The following is an 18,848-nucleotide window of genomic DNA, read 5'->3' as shown; positions in this document are numbered from 1 at the left end:
ATGGGGCTTTGCTCTTATTTCTCTCCCTCCCATTCCTGGGTGATCACAGCTCCCCTCACCTGGGAAACCAGCCCCTTATTAGGAAAACTGGGATTATCTGGCCCTGGCAGAGAACGTGCCTCATGCTTTGGCTGTCTTGGAGATACCTCTTGACCCTCATGTCCATGTCTGGAGATGCTTCCTAGGGACCCCAGAACTGTGAGCCTGTGGACCAGCACCCAGGAGAGCGAGGCTTGCTTGGCTACTTCAGAGCAGCATCCCTGGAGACAGGGAATTAGCTGGAAAATGGGGAAAACACTCTCTCAACTCTAATTGCAGGAAGGTTTGGGATACAGAGGCACTTCTAGTAGTGTCTCATGCGCAGCATGAGGGCAAGTAAGGGAACAGGAGCAAGGAGAGGGTGAGTGGTTTATGACCCATAGAATTAATGGGGCTTTCCTGGGTCATTGGGGGGATTTGGGGTGAGTCTGAGTTTGCGGTAACAGTAGGGTGGCTAGTCACGAGTTCTGGGGTGACATGACACACCTTGTCTCCATGGACAAGGATGACTGATTGAGCAGAACAAAGGCTGGAGAACATGGCAGGGGGCTGGTGAGTGATCTATCTTCCCCAGAAATGTGGGTTAGGGATATGAGCAGCTGGGTTGGTCCAGGTGACACAAAGGTTGTCTTCCAGCCTCTTCCAGCCCAGTGGGATTGGGGATGAGGCTGAAGAATGACAGAGGAACCAGAGGGGTCTGGGGTTACAGGGACTGTGTGAGGATCTGAGGGGGAGCAGGTGGGTTGGTGGGAGGTCAATGCGGGATTAGCAGGGAGGGCTTGGTGGGGGGGTGGTTCTGATGTTAATGCAGGGGCTAAGGAAGGCAAAGGGGCTGAGGGGATCCAGGGAGAGTCTATGGGGCCTGGGAGGCAGTGGGTGGCTGAGGAGGTGGCAGTGGGGGTGGGGAAGCCCTTAGCCAGAGGGGTGCTGATGCTGGGGACAGGAGCCATGTCCCTAAAGAAAGGTGACCTGGCCCTGCCCTTCCTGGTCGTGAGTGAGCCCAAGGGGGCCGCTGGGGGGGGCCGGGCCCATGTGCTGCCATCCCATAGGAGGGGGCAGCTGGGGCTGCTGAATGTGCAGGTCCCGGGTGGCTATTCCTGGCAGTCCCGCCTGTGCAGGCAGATTGGTTTGCAGGGACGTGACAAGTGCCAGCCAAAGCCTATAAAAGTCACCCAGCCCCTGTTCTGGCTCAGTGACGTGGTTCCCCTCTCCCAGCACTGCCGTCCTGAGAGCAGAGACCATTGGTCCAGAGTGGAGACACCTGGTCCTGAGCTGAGACCCCACAACCTCAGAGTCCAGACCCCAGATCTGGAGGAGAGATCTTTTGTCTGGAGCAGGAACCCCAAAACAGAGCAGACACCCCGGAGCAGAGACCCCAGGACATCCCCTTGCCCAGCCCCTACATTTTGCAGCGATGACTGGCAAAACTGCACCGCCAGCCAAAAAATCAGCACCAGCAGTGGCCAAGAAAAAGTCAGCGCCAGCCCTGAAGGAAGGAGCAGCCCCAAAGGAAGGAGCAGCTCCAAAGGAAGAAGCAGCCCCAGCCCCAGCAGCAACTACTGAAGAGCCCCCAGCCCCTGAGCATCCCCCGGAGCAGCCCCCAGCCCCCACAGATGAATCTGCTCCCATCCCCACGGAAGCTGGAGCAGAAGCGACTCCAGTGCCTGCAGAAGGTTCCTCAGCTCCCCCAGCTGAACCCCCAGACCCTGAACCTAAACTGGAGAAACCAAATGAAGGTGAGTGGGGAACACTGGAGTGCGGAGGGGACATAAGCAAGGCTTGGAGGGGGCATATGCCAGGGAGAAGGGATGGGGAGATGAAGTCATCAAGGATATTTTTGCAGTGGGATAGGGCTGGGGATTAGATGGACTGAAGACAGACCTGGAGGTTGAGTGCCAAGAGCCCTGGTACTCGAGCCCTGCTGTCACCACTGTGGGTTTGTTACAGAGCCACCCAGCTGCCCCTTGTCCTTGGCTGTGGAAGAAGTGAGTGAAAACTCATTCACGCTGACCTGGAAAGCCCCGGAGCAGATGGGCCGAGCAGGCCTGGATGGATATGTGGTGGAGATCTGCAAAGATGGAAGTAGGTTTGGTCTTTCCTGCCTCACAAGCATGAAGAGGTGGTGCATGGTTGTGGATGGAGCTGGATGGATCCCGGCAGAGCATTTCTTCCAGCAACAATTCCCTTTCTTTGCCCAAATGGATCCATTTTGAATGGTTATTTCTTTTCCATGAAGGAGCAGGGAATCCCATTGCCTTCAGACAGATTTGGAGTCATGGCTATGTCCAGCTCTAGGGAGGAGTAGAGACCAACACACCCTCTGGGGATAGTCTCTGATGAACTCCAGAGCTGCAGAGACCCGGGGCTGGGATGGTATTTCAAGAAAACAGGAGGAAAAAGTTCAACCCTCCCATGTATGCCCAAAATGAAGCATGGAAGGAATGGGGATAAAATGGGAGGATCAGGAAGGGAAGGGTCCTGGGCATGTATCAGCAGACTTGATTATGTCTGGAAGGAGGGTGACCCTGGTGGATGGAGGTGGGCTGGGAGGTGACAGGAGTTGTTCAGCAATTGTCCATGGTTCTCCAATTGTATTGCTGGGAGGTGGAACGAGGTGAGTGGATAAGATTTGTGTTTTAGGCACTCTCTTGAAGCCCTGCTGGGCTTTGGGGTGAGAGTGAAGGGTCTTTGTGGCTGGGGGGATCTGCAAAGGGAGGCTGGGCTGGAGTGGTCTGGGAGACCCAGGTGGCCCATGGACCTCAGGGAATTTGATCCTCAGCTGTTTAGCTTGTGGCACACATGATGGACACATTCTTGGCTATGGGAGGCTTCCATGGTTGAGCTGTGGGTGGAGGGGTTACCACGACTGGGTAGGATGCGTGAAAAGGTCCTTGCATGGGACAAGGAAAGATGCAGCCATTCCTGGAGGGATCTGTCTAACAACCATCCAAAGGGCCCAATCTGGATGCTCTCCTGGCTTGCTCGGGGTCTGCTGCAGGACAGGAGAACTCCAGTCCCTCTGTCATCACCCAGGGGCCATGGGACTGGTGTATTTGGGCTCGTACAAGACTCTGGTTGGCTAAAATATGGTGAGATTTGAGTGAGGGCTGATTTGGGCTATGCCAGTGGTGAAGGGAAAGAGGATCTGATGGGATTTGGCTGCTCCAGTGGCAATGACAAGAAAACCTTCTTGTTCTGAAGAAGCCCCTAACATGGGGGCTTGGCACACCCTGGCATATATGGGTCACTCTCATTGCCCACCTGGGACACTCACTCTCTGGGGGACTGGCACAGTTTATTTTCTAAGTGAGAAACATCTTGAGAGATTTGGCACATGGCAAAGCCAGGTTAGCTGGGGCTGGGGGAGGGCTGGGCTCTGGGTTGAGTTTGAGACATCCCTTACAAGCAGGAAGAACACTTGGAGAGGTCCATCCGACCAGGGGCAGGTCCTGAGCAGACCTTGCTCAGTGTGGAGGGGTTTGTGGAGGCCATGGTGAGCCCCAGTGTTGTCCTGGGGCAGTGACAGGAGCAGAGTGGCTGGCAGGGAGCTCCAAGGGTCTTTCATTTCAGAAATGCACCTGGTCAGCAGGGACGTGTTTGCTGGCCCGATGCCTTTTCTTGCTTGCAAATGTCCTTGTGCTCCAGTGCTGAGCTCCTGCCAGCACTTCATACCCCACACTCCTTGGCAGTGGTGGCCAACCTCCCTGCCAAAGTTCCTTTTTCTGCTGGTGCCCCAAATCCTTCCCCATTTCCAAGGAAAGGATTCATTGCCTCTGCTTCTCACCTTCTGGGCCTTGATCCTGCTGCTCAGGGTGTGTCTGTCTATCCACGGCACATCCAAAGTGCTGTGCTGGGTCTGTTGCAGGTTCAGACTGGAAAGCTGTGAACCAGGAGCCTTTTCTTTCCACCCGCTGCACAGTCCCAGACCTCAGCTCTGGGGACAAGATCCATGTGCGGGTGGTGGCTGTCAGTGCCAGCGGAACCAGCGTCCCGGCCACCCTGGAGCAGCCCGTGCTCATCAGGGAGATCCTCCGTGAGTACTGCTCCTGAGGGCAGAATTTCTGAGTGAAAACTCTCTCCATCCCTGCAGTGACAGATGTTATTCTCAGTGACTGTGTCCAATTCCCTTGGCAGAAGTTTCCTGACCTCTCCAATCTTGCTGATGTTGAAATTTTGGGGGTGAAGGACTCAAAAGGCAGAGCCACATTTTCCCATTTAATGGCAAGAACTCAGAATCCACCTCCCTTGAGCACGTCTCCTCCCCTTGGCAGTGTCATATCCTGAATATGCCACGGCACACATTGGACAGCTTTGTTTATTTAGCTCAGGAAGTCAAGAGCTGGTTGTCTGGAGCATGGGAACTTTATTCATGCTGAACTCGCTAATGAATGAGTTGCTCCCATGCTTAGCAAGACTCACATTCCTCTCGGGGTGCTGCAATGTGCAGAGCCTGATGCAGGAGGGCATGGCCTGTTTGCACTCAGCAAACAGCAAATACAGAGTCATTTTCCCTCTAGAAGAAATTATTATTGCTCAGGTTTTCTTGTTATTCAGCACATCAGATTTTTCAGCTGCTTAAAAATAGTAATACTAAATAAAGTTATTCCAGGAACCACCAGCTTTTCATAGGAAAAGGCCTGGAGAAAACTATCAGCCCATGGAAAGGGTCCTGCAGGGTCCATCTTCTCAGTGTGCTTGGAGGAGGTGAATTTGGCTTTGGGGTGGTGGCTGCGCCTGCTCACCTCTGATCTCAAAACCATCCCACCAGACCTCATAGGACTGGGAAAACGAGGGTGTGAGGGACTGGCATGAGATGGTCAATGTACAGCTCATGCTTTCCATACCCTGTACCTGCTACCTGAGCTTTGTCCAGGCACATGTACAGGTGTAAAACTCAAAGAGCTGAGAGACCCCCACACAACTTGATCTACTGGGTCTTTCTTTCCCCTTCCCTTCCCTTCCCTTCCTTCCCTTCCCTTCCCTTCCTTCCCTTCCCTCCCTTCCCTTCCCTTCCCTTCCCTTCCCTTCCTTCCCTTCCCTTCCTTCCCTTCCCTTCCCTTCCCTTCCCTTCCCTTCCCTTCCCTTCCCTTCCTTCCCTTCCCTTCCCCTTCCTTCCCTTCCCTTCCCTTCCCTTCCTTCCCTTCCCTTCCCTTCCCTTCCCTTCCCTTCCCTTCCCTTCCCTTCCCTTCCCTTCCCTTCCCTTCCCTTCCCTTCCCTTCCCTTCCCTTCCCTTCCCTTCCCTTCCCTTCCCTTCCCTTCCCTTCCCATCCCTTCCCTTCCCTTCCCTTCCCTTCCTCCCTTCCCTTCCCTTCCCTTCTCCCTTCCCTTCCCTTCCCTTCCCTTCCTTCCCTTCCCGAACCTTCCCTTCCTTCCCTTCCCGAACCTTCCCTTCCCTTCCCTTCCCTTCCCTTCCCTTCCTTCCCTTCCCTTCCCTTCCCTTCCCTTCCTTCCCTTCCCTTCCTTCCCTTCCCTTCCCTTCCCTTCCCTTCCCTTCCCTTCCCTTCCCTTCCCTTCCCTTCCCTTCCCTTCCCTTCTCCCTTCCCTTCCCTTCCCTTCCCTTCCCTTCCCTTCCCTTCCCTTCCCTTCCCTTCCCTTCCCTTCCCTTCCCTTCCCTTCCCTTCCCTTCCCTTCCCTTCCCTTCCCTTCCCTTCCCTTCCCTTCCCTTCCCTTCCCTTCCTTCCCTTCCCTTTCCCTTCCCTTCCCTTCCCTTCCCGAACCTTCCCGAACCTTCCCGAACCTTCCCGAACCTTCCCTTCCCTTCCCTTCCCTTCCCTTCCCTTCCCTTCCCTTCCCTTCCCTTCCCGAACCTTCCCTTCCCTTCCCTTCCCGAACCTTCCCTTCCCGAACCTTCCCTTCCCGAACCTTCCCGAACCTTCCCTTCCCTTCCCGAACCTTCCCTTCCCGAACCTTCCCTTCCCTTCCCTTCCCTTCCCGAACCTTCCCTTCCCGAACCTTCCCTTCCCTTCCCTTCCCGAACCTTCCCTTCCCTTCCCGAACCTTCCCTTCCCTTCCCTTCCCTTCCCGAACCTTCCCTTCCCTTCCCGAACCTTCCCTTCCCTTCCCTTCCCTTCCCTTCCCTTCCCTTCCCTTCCCTTCCCTTCCCTTCCCTTCCCTTCCCTTCCCTTCCCTTCCCTTCCCTTCCCTTCCCTTCCCTTCCCTTCCCTTCCCTTCCCTTCCCTTCCCTTCCCTTCCCTTCCCTTCCCTTCCCTTCCCTTCCCTTCCCTTCCCTTCCCTTCCCTTCCCTTCCCTTCCCTTCCCTTCCCTTCCCTTCCCTTCCCTTCCCTTCCCTTCCCTTCCCGAACCTTCCCTTCCCTTCCCGAACCTTCCCGAACCTTCCCTTCCCTTCCCGAACCTTCCCGAACCTTCCCTTCCCGAACCTTCCCTTCCCGAACCTTCCCTTCCCGAACCTTCCCTTCCCGAACCTTCCCTTCCCTTCCCTTCCCTTCCCTTCCCTTCCCTTCCCTTCCCTTCCCTTCCCTTCCCTTCCTTCCCTTCCCTTCCCTTCCCTTCCCTTCCCTTCCCTTCCCTTCCCTTCCCTTCCCTTCCCTTCCCTTCCCTTCCCTTCCCTTCCCTTCCCTTCCCTTCCCTTCCCTTCCCTTCCCTTCCCTTCCCTTCCCTTCCCTTCCCTTCCCTTCCCTTCCCTTCCCTTCCCTTCCCTTCCCTTCCCTTCCCTTCCCTTCCCTTCCCTTCCCTTCCCTTCCCTTCCCTTCCCTTCCCTTCCCTTCCCTTCCCTTCCCTTCCCTTCCCTTCCCTTCCCTTCCCTTCCCTTCCCTTCCCTTCCCTTCCCTTCCCTTCCCTTCCCTTCCCTTCCCTTCCCTTCCCTTCCCTTCCCTTCCCTTCCCTTCCCTTCCCTTCCCTTCCCTTCCCTTCCCTTCCCTTCCCTTCCCTTCCCTTCCCTTCCCTTCCCTTCCTTCCCTTCCCTTCCCTTCCCTTCCCTTCCCTTCCCTTCCCGAACCTTCCCTTCCCTTCCCTTCCCTTCCCTTCCCTTCCCTTCCCTTCCCTTCCCTTCCCTTCCCTTCCCTTCCCTTCCCTTCCCTTCCCTTCCCTTCCCTTCCCTTCCCTTCCCTTCCCTTCCCTTCCCTTCCCTTCCCTTCCCTTCCCTTCCCTTCCCTTCCCTTCCCTTCCCTTCCCTTCCCTTCCCTTCCCTTCCCTTCCCTTCCCGAACCTTCCCTTCCCTTCCCTTCCCTTCCCTTCCCGAACCTTCCCTTCCCTTCCCGAACCTTCCCTTCCCTTCCCTTCCCTTCCCTTCCCTTCCCTTCCCTTCCCTTCCCTTCCCTTCCCTTCCCTTCCCTTCCCTTCCCTTCCCTTCCCTTCCCTTCCCTTCCCTTCCCTTCCCTTCCCTTCCCTTCCCTTCCCTTCCCTTCCCTTCCCTTCCCTTCCCTTCCCTTCCCTTCCCTTCCCTTCCCTTCCCTTCCCTTCCCTTCCCTTCCCTTCCCTTCCCTTCCCTTCCCTTCCCTTCCCTTCCCTTCCCTTCCCTTCCCTTCCCTTCCCTTCCCTTCCCTTCCCTTCCCTTCCCTTCCCCTTCCCTTCCCTTCCCTTCCCTTCCCTTCCCTTCCCTTCCCTTCCCTTCCCTTCCCTTCCCGAACCTTCCCTTCCCGAACCTTCCCGAACCTTCCCTTCCCGAACCTTCCCTTCCCGAACCTTCCCTTCCCGAACCTTCCCTTCCCTTCCCTTCCCTTCCCTTCCCTTCCCTTCCCTTCCCTTCCCTTCCCTTCCCTTCCCTTCCCTTCCCTTCCCTTCCCTTCCCTTCCCTTCCCTTCCCTTCCCTTCCCTTCCCTTCCCTTCCCTTCCCTTCCCTTCCCTTCCCTTCCCTTCCCTTCCCTTCCCTTCCCTTCCCGAACCTTCCCGAACCTTCCCGAACCTTCCCGAACCTTCCCGAACCTTCCCGAACCTTCCCTTCCCTTCCCGAACCTTCCCGAACCTTCCCTTCCCGAACCTTCCCTTCCCGAACCTTCCCTTCCCGAACCTTCCCTTCCCTTCCCGAACCTTCCCTTCCCTTCCCGAACCTTCCCTTCCCTTCCCTTCCCTTCCCTTCCCTTCCCTTCCCTTCCCTTCCCTTCCCTTCCCTTCCCTTCCCTTCCCTTCCCTTCCCTTCCCTTCCCTTCCCTTCCCTTCCCTTCCCTTCCCTTCCCTTCCCTTCCCTTCCCTTCCCTTCCCTTCCCTTCCCTTCCCTTCCCTTCCCTTCCCTTCCCTTCCCTTCCCTTCCCTTCCCTTCCCTTCCCTTCCCTTCCCTTCCCTTCCCTTCCCTTCCCTTCCCTTCCCTTCCCTTCCCTTCCCTTCCCTTCCCTTCCCTTCCCTTCCCTTCCCTTCCCTTCCCTTCCCTTCCCTTCCCTTCCCTTCCCTTCCCTTCCCTTCCCTTCCCTTCCCTTCCCTTCCCTTCCCTTCCCTTCCCTTCCCTTCCCTTCCCTTCCCTTCCCTTCCCGAACCTTCCCTTCCCTTCCCGAACCTTCCCTTCCCTTCCCGAACCTTCCCGAACCTTCCCGAACCTTCCCGAACCTTCCCTTCCCTTCCCGAACCTTCCCTTCCCTTCCCGAACCTTCCCGAACCTTCCCTTCCCGAACCTTCCCTTCCCGAACCTTCCCTTCCCGAACCTTCCCTTCCCGAACCTTCCCTTCCCGAACCTTCCCTTCCCTTCCCTTCCCTTCCCTTCCCTTCCCTTCCCTTCCCTTCCCTTCCCTTCCCTTCCCTTCCCTTCCCTTCCCTTCCCTTCCCTTCCCTTCCCTTCCCTTCCCTTCCCTTCCCTTCCCTTCCCTTCCCTTCCCTTCCCTTCCCTTCCCTTCCCTTCCCTTCCCTTCCCTTCCCTTCCCTTCCCTTCCCTTCCCTTCCCTTCCCTTCCCTTCCCTTCCCGAACCTTCCCTTCCCTTCCCGAACCTTCCCTTCCCTTCCCTTCCCTTCCCTTCCCTTCCCTTCCCTTCCCTTCCCTTCCCTTCCCTTCCCTTCCCTTCCCTTCCCTTCCCTTCCCTTCCCTTCCCTTCCCTTCCCTTCCCTTCCCTTCCCTTCCCTTCCCTTCCCTTCCCTTCCCTTCCCTTCCCTTCCCTTCCCTTCCCTTCCCTTCCCTTCCCTTCCCTTCCCTTCCCTTCCCTTCCCTTCCCTTCCCTTCCCTTCCCTTCCCTTCCCTTCCCTTCCCTTCCCTTCCCTTCCCTTCCCTTCCCTTCCCTTCCCTTCCCTTCCCTTCCCTTCCCTTCCCTTCCCTTCCCTTCCCTTCCCTTCCCTTCCCTTCCCTTCCCTTCCCTTCCCTTCCCTTCCCTTCCCTTCCCTTCCCTTCCCTTCCCTTCCCGAACCTTCCCGAACCTTCCCTTCCCTTCCCTTCCCTTCCCTTCCCGAACCTTCCCTTCCCTTCCCGAACCTTCCCTTCCCTTCCCTTCCCTTCCCTTCCCTTCCCTTCCCTTCCCTTCCCTTCCCTTCCCTTCCCTTCCCTTCCCTTCCCTTCCCTTCCCTTCCCTTCCCTTCCCTTCCCTTCCCTTCCCTTCCCTTCCCTTCCCTTCCCTTCCCTTCCCTTCCCTTCCCTTCCCTTCCCTTCCCTTCCCTTCCCTTCCCTTCCCTTCCCTTCCCTTCCCTTCCCTTCCCTTCCCTTCCCTTCCCTTCCCTTCCCTTCCCTTCCCTTCCCTTCCCTTCCCTTCCCTTCCCTTCCCGAACCTTCCCGAACCTTCCCGAACCTTCCCTTCCCTTCCCGAACCTTCCCTTCCCGAACCTTCCCTTCCCTTCCCTTCCCTTCCCTTCCCTTCCCTTCCCTTCCCTTCCCTTCCCTTCCCTTCCCTTCCCTTCCCTTCCCTTCCCTTCCCTTCCCTTCCCTTCCCTTCCCTTCCCTTCCCTTCCCTTCCCTTCCCTTCCCTTCCCTTCCCTTCCCTTCCCTTCCCTTCCCTTCCCTTCCCTTCCCTTCCCTTCCCTTCCCTTCCCTTCCCTTCCCTTCCCGAACCTTCCCTTCCCGAACCTTCCCTTCCCGAACCTTCCCTTCCCTTCCCTTCCCTTCCCGAACCTTCCCTTCCCTTCCCGAACCTTCCCTTCCCTTCCCTTCCCTTCCCTTCCCTTCCCTTCCCTTCCCTTCCCTTCCCTTCCCTTCCCTTCCCTTCCCTTCCCTTCCCTTCCCTTCCCTTCCCTTCCCTTCCCTTCCCTTCCCTTCCCTTCCCTTCCCTTCCCTTCCCTTCCCTTCCCTTCCCTTCCCTTCCCTTCCCTTCCCTTCCCTTCCCTTCCCTTCCCTTCCCTTCCCTTCCCTTCCCTTCCCTTCCCTTCCCTTCCCTTCCCTTCCCTTCCCTTCCCTTCCCTTCCCTTCCCTTCCCTTCCCTTCCCTTCCCTTCCCTTCCCTTCCCTTCCCTTCCCTTCCCTTCCCTTCCCGAACCTTCCCTTCCCTTCCCGAACCTTCCCTTCCCTTCCCGAACCTTCCCTTCCCGAACCTTCCCTTCCCGAACCTTCCCTTCCCGAACCTTCCCTTCCCGAACCTTCCCTTCCCTTCCCGAACCTTCCCTTCCCTTCCCGAACCTTCCCTTCCCTTCCCTTCCCTTCCCTTCCCTTCCCTTCCCTTCCCTTCCCTTCCCTTCCCTTCCCTTCCCTTCCCTTCCCTTCCCTTCCCTTCCCTTCCCTTCCCTTCCCTTCCCTTCCCTTCCCTTCCCTTCCCTTCCCTTCCCTTCCCTTCCCTTCCCTTCCCTTCCCTTCCCTTCCCTTCCCTTCCCTTCCCTTCCCTTCCCTTCCCTTCCCTTCCCTTCCCTTCCCTTCCCTTCCCTTCCCTTCCCTTCCCTTCCCTTCCCTTCCCTTCCCTTCCCTTCCCTTCCCTTCCCTTCCCTTCCCTTCCCTTCCCTTCCCTTCCCTTCCCTTCCCTTCCCTTCCCTTCCCTTCCCTTCCCTTCCCTTCCCTTCCCTTCCCTTCCCTTCCCTTCCCTTCCCGAACCTTCCCTTCCCGAACCTTCCCTTCCCGAACCTTCCCTTCCCTTCCCTTCCCGAACCTTCCCTTCCCTTCCCTTCCCGAACCTTCCCTTCCCTTCCCTTCCCGAACCTTCCCTTCCCTTCCCGAACCTTCCCTTCCCTTCCCTTCCCGAACCTTCCCTTCCCGAACCTTCCCGAACCTTCCCTTCCCGAACCTTCCCTTCCCGAACCTTCCCTTCCCTTCCCGAACCTTCCCTTCCCTTCTCGACCCTTCCCTTCCCGAACCTTCCCTTCCCTTCCCTTCCCTTCCCTTCCCGAACCTTCCCTTCCCTTCCCGAACCTTCCCTTCCCTTCCCTTCCCTTCCCTTCCCTTCCCTTCCCTTCCCTTCCCTTCCCTTCCCTTCCCTTCCCTTCCCTTCCCTTCCCTTCCCTTCCCTTCCCTTCCCTTCCCTTCCCTTCCCTTCCCTTCCCTTCCCTTCCCTTCCCTTCCCTTCCCTTCCCTTCCCTTCCCTTCCCTTCCCTTCCCTTCCCTTCCCTTCCCTTCCCTTCCCTTCCCTTCCCTTCCCTTCCCTTCCCTTCCCTTCCCTTCCCTTCCCTTCCCTTCCCTTCCCTTCCCTTCCCTTCCCTTCCCTTCCCTTCCCTTCCCTTCCCTTCCCGAACCTTCCCTTCCCGAACCTTCCCTTCCCGAACCTTCCCTTCCCGAACCTTCCCTTCCCGAACCTTCCCTTCCCTTCCCGAACCTTCCCTTCCCTTCCCTTCCCGAACCTTCCCTTCCCGAACCTTCCCTTCCCTTCCCGAACCTTCCCTTCCCGAGCCTTCCCTTCCCGAACCTTCCCTTCCCTTCCCGAACCTTCCCTTCCCGAACCTTCCCTCCCCTCCCCTCCCCTCCCCTCCCCTCCCCTCCCCTCCCCTCCCCTCCCCTCCCCTCCCCTCCCCTCCCCTCCCCTGCCCTTCCCGAAACCTTCCCGAAACCTTCCCGAAACCTTCCCGAAACCTTCCCATCTATTGCCTCCTGGCCTTCACATTTTCTCTCCACCTGCATTTTGTCCATCTCACCAGTTCATTTATAGTACCCCAGGGGATTTTAAATAGCAGCAATGGGACAGCCCGGAGCTTAACAACAGGTGGGATGAGTGGGCTTGGGAGGTGGAGAGAGACAAGGAGAAACCAAATGAAGGATCAGTATGGGAGTCACATTTTGCAGGGAACAAAGGCAGGAAAAAAGGTCTTCCCATCATGGCACTTTGTCACTGTGGCAACTGACCTTGGCCAGCCCAGTCCCTCTGAGAGAAGTATTGGGGAGCTGGGGAAAACATCCATGAATTAACATTCCTCCTTGAGGTCAGGTTTCCCTGCCCTGCTGAGACTGATGAGCCCAAGTGGCAGCACGGGGATGGATCCCTGCAGAAATGGCAGCACGAGCAGAGTAGGGATGGTCTCAGCTGTCAGGGAGGGCCTGTTCCTGCTCTCCCCAACCCTCACAGCTGTTTGGCTCAGGTCTGGTTTATTCTGGCCAGGCCCCCTCCCTAGGGTTCAGCTTGTGCACATTCAACCCAAGCAGAGACTCCCAGCTCTTTTCGAGGAGCTCCAGAGGGATCCCTGGCTGTCACTGAGCAGCAGTTGTTCAGCTTCTGTCCTGCCCTGGGAAGGGGACACGCTCCATGAGCATTCTCCAGTGGGCATTTTGCTTTTCTTTGTTATGTTTCCTTGGGGATGTTTGCCTTTGTCACGAGCCTTAGGCTGTCACAACTCTATATGACCAGGCACCTCCTTGGTGTTTCAGAGGCCTGGACTGCACAGGGAAGGTGGAGGTCGAGCCTTGTCCTTGCTGAAGGTTGGGCTGTAAGCCTCTGGAAAGTCAGGGGGAGAGATATTTCCCAACTGGGAGATGCTGTTCCCTGCCTTGTTGCCATATAAGTTGTGTTGTGGCTCTTCTGGTTGAGGCCAGGCTGTCTCCATGACCAGGAAGTAATGAAGAGGGGCGAATGCTCCATCAGAATGCTGCCCCTGGGTTGGTGACCTGGGATCTCAGGGATGGCTGTCACTCTGGGGAACAGACAGTGGGATAGGCTAGCACAGCCCTGCAGGGGAGCAGAGCTGTCCAGGAGATGAGAGGGGGAAGCTGGCAGTGTTGGGGTGGATTTTCTTGGTGGCGAAGCAGGGGTGGGAATGGGGAGGGCCAGCCAGCTGAGGAATGGGAGTTCCTTGTCTCACAATGAGAATTCCGTCCCCAGAGCTCCCAAAGATCCGCATGCCTCGGCACCTGCGGGAAACTTACATCAGGCGTGTGGGGGACGCTGTGAACATCATGATCCCCTTTCAGGTACCTGGGTGATTTGGGCTTTAATCTACTGGGCATTTTACTCCAGATTAGCTCCTGCAGGTTAGCTTACGGGTCCAACTGTGCTCTGGCCTGGCCTGGCCGCTGTGTCTTATGGGCCAAGGGTGGGTGATGGGCTGGGAATCTCTCTCCCCTTCCTGCCCAGATACCATTTTTTCCCTGCTACATCTTTGTTGATGATGCTGCAGTGGGACAAACCCAAACACAGCAGGACATGGACTTGTTTTTGCTGCTGTCTCAGCCAAGAAGTCCAGTTCAGCTAGTGCTCCTGGCCAGGATCTAGCCACGTGCCTTGGGACCCCACAGTACAGCACTGGGGTCCCTAGAGGGGACCAGCTGCCTTTGGAGGAGGCCAGGCCCAGGGCTGTGTGATAGTGGAGCAATGCTGACACTGGTGGGCTAGGCTGGAGGTTGTCAGCTATCTCTTTCATCATGTCTGGGACATCACCAGAGCATCTCCACGTGGCAGCTGGCTCTGAAACATGTTGGGCAAGCAGAGGGAGTGAGAGGCCCCTGAGCTGAGCGGCTTGTCCATGCCATGTCTCACAGACAGTTTGGACTCTGTGCTGGCCATGCTCCAGACATGAATTTTCCCTGTAGGCTGAGTTCAAGCTCTGGTGCTAAGCTGGAGCCTGGGCTCAGCACCTGGGCCCTGTGAGAGCACAGCTGTGCCCTTGCAAGTACAGCTGGGCTTGCTCCATGAGGACCTTGGGGAGCCAACATGTTCCCACCTCATCCCTGGAGCCTGATGGCTTCCCATTAGTGAGTCTGACAGGAATCAGCTGTAGCTTCTTTCCCAGGGACTGCTGGATGGGAGAGGCAGCACTCGGGCTGCTGCTGCCTGGACACAGTGGGATGGCTCTGCCACCTGTCCTTCCCAGCAGGACCTGCTGGGACCATGCCCCAGTGGCTCCTGATGTGCCTGTTGCTGCAGGGAAAGCCCCAGCCCGAGGTGAGCTGGAGCAAGGGAGGGCAGCCCCTGGACACCAACCGCATCAACATCCGCACCACAGCCCGTGACACCATCTTCTACATCCGCCAGGCCCAGCGCGGTGACTCGGGCAAGTACGAGCTCACCGTGCACATCAACGGTGCTGAGGACAAGGCTACCCTGGACATTCAGGTGGTTGGTAAGCTGAGGATGGGACCCTGCAGGATCACTCTGGAGCTCTTTTCTCCTCCTTAGTTGGGTAGGTCTTGTTCTGGGTGGGATGTGATTTGACAGCAACAAGGCAAAGGACTCTGGAGTCCCTGTTCCAGTGGGATCCTCAACAGGATCATGCATATGAACTTCTCTGGTTGGAGACGCAGAGTTTCTGCCAGCCTTACCCCTCGCAGCTCCTCATCCCTTGTGTGCTGCACCAGGGTGAGAAGAGATTAAAAGCAAGGTCAAGGGATGGTCAAGGTACAGAATGTGGGGGGAGCAAACTGGGATGTCACCCTGACGGTGTTTGTGTTTGCAGAGCCACCCGGCCCTCCTCAGAGCCTGAAGCTGGTGGATGTATGGGGCTTTAATGTGGCCCTGGAGTGGACCCCCCCTGCAGACAATGGGAACGCTGAGATCAAGGGCTACAGGGTGCAGAAGTCAGACAAGAAGAGTGGGGTGAGCCTTGGCACTCCTGCTGCTGGTGATGCCCTGATGGGAGAGGGACTGCTGCACTCCCTGCCCCACCCCACACCTTCTCCATCCTTGTCACAGCCTGTCTTTCCTCACTGCTGTATTCTTTCCTCCTTTTTTCCTTCCAGAAATGGTTCACGGTGCTGGAGCGCTGCACCCGCACCAGCTGCACCATCTCCGACCTCATCATTGGCAACACCTACTCCTTCCGAGTGTTCTCCGAGAACATCTGTGGGCTCAGCGACAGCTCTGCTGTGGCCTCTGGGGTGGCCCACATTGAGAAGACAAGTGGGGATACATCCCTGGCTGAAGGGCTGGGGAGGGTGCTATCCAAGAGTGGTCCTGACCAATGGGCCAGTGGGGCTTCCTTGGCATTGTGTTGATGCTGCTGGGCTGGTCCCCAGGACAAGACCAGCAAGGGTGAAGCTGAGCACCCCCAAGGTCCAGAGGTCCCCTGCCCCCTCTCTGCACCTCATTTCTCCTCTGGGGAAAGCTTGTGCCATGCTCAGCCCCCTGAGAGGACCATCCCTGGAATGAGATGGAAGCAGGAGCTGGGAAGGGTCAGAACAGCCCTGGCTTTGTGCCCACAGCTCAGGGCCAAATCTCCAACCAGCCCTGCTCTCCTTCCATCTATATCTGTCCTGCTCCATGGCAGCACACAGTGACCTAGGGTCTCTGCCATCTGCAGAGCTTCCCTCAGCTCTTATTTCTGTGGATGAGATTTGGGGATGAAGTGGGAGATTCAGAGTGTGCCCTGGGTCTGACCTGCTGCACACAGGATGTGTCACAGTGGGGTGGCATCCCATCTGTTCCTTGCAGGGCCTGGGCACTACCATGTCATGACTGGATGAGGAAACAGGGCTGCTCTGAGCTGAGGGCCAAGTCCTTGGGTCAGGCCAGGTGACATCTGGCTTCTTACAAGAGGGAACAGAAGTGGGTTTGGGTACCTTGTGCTGAATTCCTGTGCTGGTCAGCCTGGGAACCTGAGACCTGCCTCAGCTAGAATTAATTATTTCCTTAGAAACCACTTACCAGCCAGAGAAGATCCCCCAGCGGGACATGATGGAGCCTCCAAAGTTTACACAGCCCCTGACAGACCGAACAACCACACGGGGCTACAGCACCCACCTCTTCTGCTCTGTCCGGGGTTTCCCCCAGGTCAGTGCCTCCTCCAGGGACACTTGAACCTCTCCTGGGGACACCTGGTGGGGGTTTTTTGCAAGGTGACTGGAGGTGGGAGACCATCTGGGAGATGGTTGGTGCTGTTGGAATAGGGCTGGGTGATTTTAAGGGGCTGAAGGTGCCCTCAGAGTCAAACTGGGGCATGTTTGGGGTGGTTTTGCATGGAGATGGGAGACTGGTCTTAAACCAAGCCATGTCCTGTTTCCTCTGTGCTGGGGGAGGAAGGGTGGAGCAGTGGTTAGGGCTCACAAGCGGGAGATTTGGATCTTCAAAATACTTCTGACTGTGAATCCCACCATGTCCACAAGTTTCAGGCAGGGCCAAGGCAAAGGCAGAGAGAGGTGGCTGCATTTTGGGGACAATTAGATTTCTCATTCTCTCCCTGCTTTAAACTTTCAGCCCAAAATCATCTGGTTGAAAAATCAGATGGAGATCCGGGAAGATCCCAAATACATAGCACTGATTGATCAGGGTGTATGCTCCCTGGAAATCCGCAAGCCTGGCCCTTTTGATGGGGGTGTCTACACCTGCAAGGCTGTGAACCCCCTGGGGGAAGCCTCAGTAGACTGCAGACTGGATGTGAAAGGTGAGAGTGGCTTAGGAAAGGAGGAGCAGGAACCCTTGCCTGCCTTTTCCAGATCTCACTTTCCCAGTGCTGAGGTTTGTCCCTGTTTTGGGTTGATCCTGGTTTTAAGGGAGTCTAAGGACACTGGGCAGCCCTGTGGAGCTGCACCTTTGGGCTGCTTGGGTTTATGGTCTTGAAGCATCTTGAAATCACCTTTCCTTATTCATGGGGAAAAAAATGGGGAGGAAACCAGAAATGGGAGAGCCAGAGGAGCTGCTGGAGGCCTGGCCCAGCACTGGTTGCCCCTGCTCTTGTCCCAAGAGTGGTGGTGGTGGTGGGGGGGGGGGGGGGCCGGATGTTAACCCCCTCCCCTGCATCTGGGCTGCTCTGATTTATGTCTTGGCATCCTGCCCACATTTCCTACTCACATTTCCCTGCCTCAGCAGAGCATCCAGAGCAGACCTGCCCTGTGTTGCTCCCCACAGCCCCTGCTCGGCCCATGGGAGGATCACTGCCCACACACCCTCTGTGTGTTTCTGCACTGGCCAATGTCCTTAAACACTTATATTTCCTCTCCTGTGGCTTCCAAGCACACTCTTCTCCCCAGACACACTCTGCCCCACTTCTCACACAGGCAGGGTTCCAATCTGGCAACCCCCACACCCCAGTCCCTGTGGAAGCCCCAAGGCTGTTGGTCTGGCATGGGGTACGTGGCACAGGGTCAGTGCTCAGCTCTGTGGGAGCTGCTGCTGGACTTTCCAGGAGCACTGACCCCACTGGCCCCAGTCCCATGGCCCCACAGGGACATCCTCAGTGCAGCTGAGCAGGGGCTCTCAACAGAGCACAGGTCTGGGTGGGAAGGGGCCTTAAAGCTCACCCAGTCCCACCCCCTGGGATAGTGTAAGGGCAGGGACACCTTACACTATCCCAGATTGCTCCAAGCCCTGTCCAACCTGGCCCTGAACATTTCCAGGGATCCAGGGGCAGTCACAGCTTCTCTGGGTAACCTGGGCAAGGGCCTCCCCACCCTCACAGGGAGCAATTCCTTCCTCATACCCCATCTATCCCTGCCCTCTGGTAGTGGGAAGCCATTCCTCTTGTCCTTGGCATGCCATGCCTTGTAAGTCCCTCTCCAGCTCTCCTGGAGACCCTTTAGGCCCTAGAAGGGGCTTTGAGGTCTCCCCCAGAGCCTTCCCTTCTCCAGGGGAACACCCCCAGCTCTCCCAGAGGGGCTCCAGGCCTCAGAGCAGCTCCGTGGCCTCCTCTGGGCTTGCTCCAGCAGCTCCAAGTCCTTCCTGTGCTGGAAGCCCAGGGCTGGGGCAGCTCTGCAGGTGGGCTCTCACCTGAGTGGGGCACAGGGGCAGAATTCCCCGTCCCCTCTGCCCACACTGGGGAACCAGACCAGCTGGCCAAGGAGGGTGAGCTGGGCATTGTGCTGGGGACACAGAGCACCTGGGAGTCACCCAGGCTGGGACCTCAGGGGACACTGGGCAGGAGCAGGCAGTGATGGTGGAGTGTGGGATTCTTGGAGTAGGTGTGTGCAGGAATGGGGTGTGCAGGGTTGAGATGTGCACGTGCTGCAAATTGGGATGAGCACACAGCACTTTTGAGAGTCAAAAGGGGAGTAAGACAAGGGGAGTCAAGGGGGTTTTGTCTCCTGTGCTCTCCTATACAGTGCCCAAGTGAGGACAGATTGGAGGACAAGACAAAGAGCAAGGTAGGTCTGGGTTGGGGCACCACGATGGAGGGAAGGTGGAACACTTCATTGGGCTGGAGTGGGCTGAGTGTCCTGGATTAACCCTTGTCACCTGCTGATGGAGTCCCAGCTCAGGTCTTCCTTTTCCCACGGCTGGAGATGCATGGGTGGGGTGGGATGATGAACCTGAGGGAAACCTGTCCCTTGGTGAGATGGAGGGAGGGCTGTAAATGTGGCTGGGTTTGTCTTGCATTAGAGCAGTTTCAGGGACATGTTTCCCACCCATCCCTGACCAGGGCTCTCTTGGTGCCCTTGCAGGACTCGGATCTCATTGCTTTTCCCAGGCGGATCCTGCAGGTGCCAGGCGGTGGTGGGGCAGGCGCTGTGCCTCTGGTCATGGTCTCTGCTGCTTGCTGCACTGCCCTTCCCTGGCAGTGCTTTGGGGGCTGCACCTCAACCTGCCATGGCATGACCCTCTCTGAACCTGTCATTAGCTGTGACAATAAAACAAGCCCAGCTGAGGGGCTTTGGTCCTAATAAAAGCCATCAAA

The 18,848-nt window shown here is 57.2% G+C and overlaps 1 protein-coding gene across 1 annotated transcript; it reads left to right on the top strand.

The window, feature by feature from the left end:
• The first annotated feature begins 1,228 nt into the window (after nucleotides 1-1,228).
• MYBPH (myosin binding protein H) lies at nucleotides 1,229-18,848 on the top strand. Its single transcript, XM_059867854.1, has 11 exons — nucleotides 1,229-1,775; nucleotides 1,987-2,121; nucleotides 3,905-4,072; nucleotides 13,130-13,218; nucleotides 14,171-14,366; nucleotides 14,700-14,839; nucleotides 14,983-15,142; nucleotides 15,876-16,012; nucleotides 16,436-16,622; nucleotides 18,277-18,318; nucleotides 18,616-18,848. Exons 1-10 carry the CDS (start codon nucleotides 1,454-1,456, stop codon nucleotides 18,285-18,287), a joined length of 1,545 nt encoding a protein of 514 aa, XP_059723837.1. The 5' UTR covers nucleotides 1,229-1,453; the 3' UTR covers nucleotides 18,288-18,318; nucleotides 18,616-18,848.

Source organism: Haemorhous mexicanus, chromosome 25, assembly GCF_027477595.1.
Source record: "Haemorhous mexicanus isolate bHaeMex1 chromosome 25, bHaeMex1.pri, whole genome shotgun sequence".
Lineage (NCBI taxonomy): Eukaryota > Metazoa > Chordata > Aves > Passeriformes > Fringillidae > Haemorhous > Haemorhous mexicanus.
This window is presented reverse-complemented; position numbering and strand designations above follow the sequence as displayed.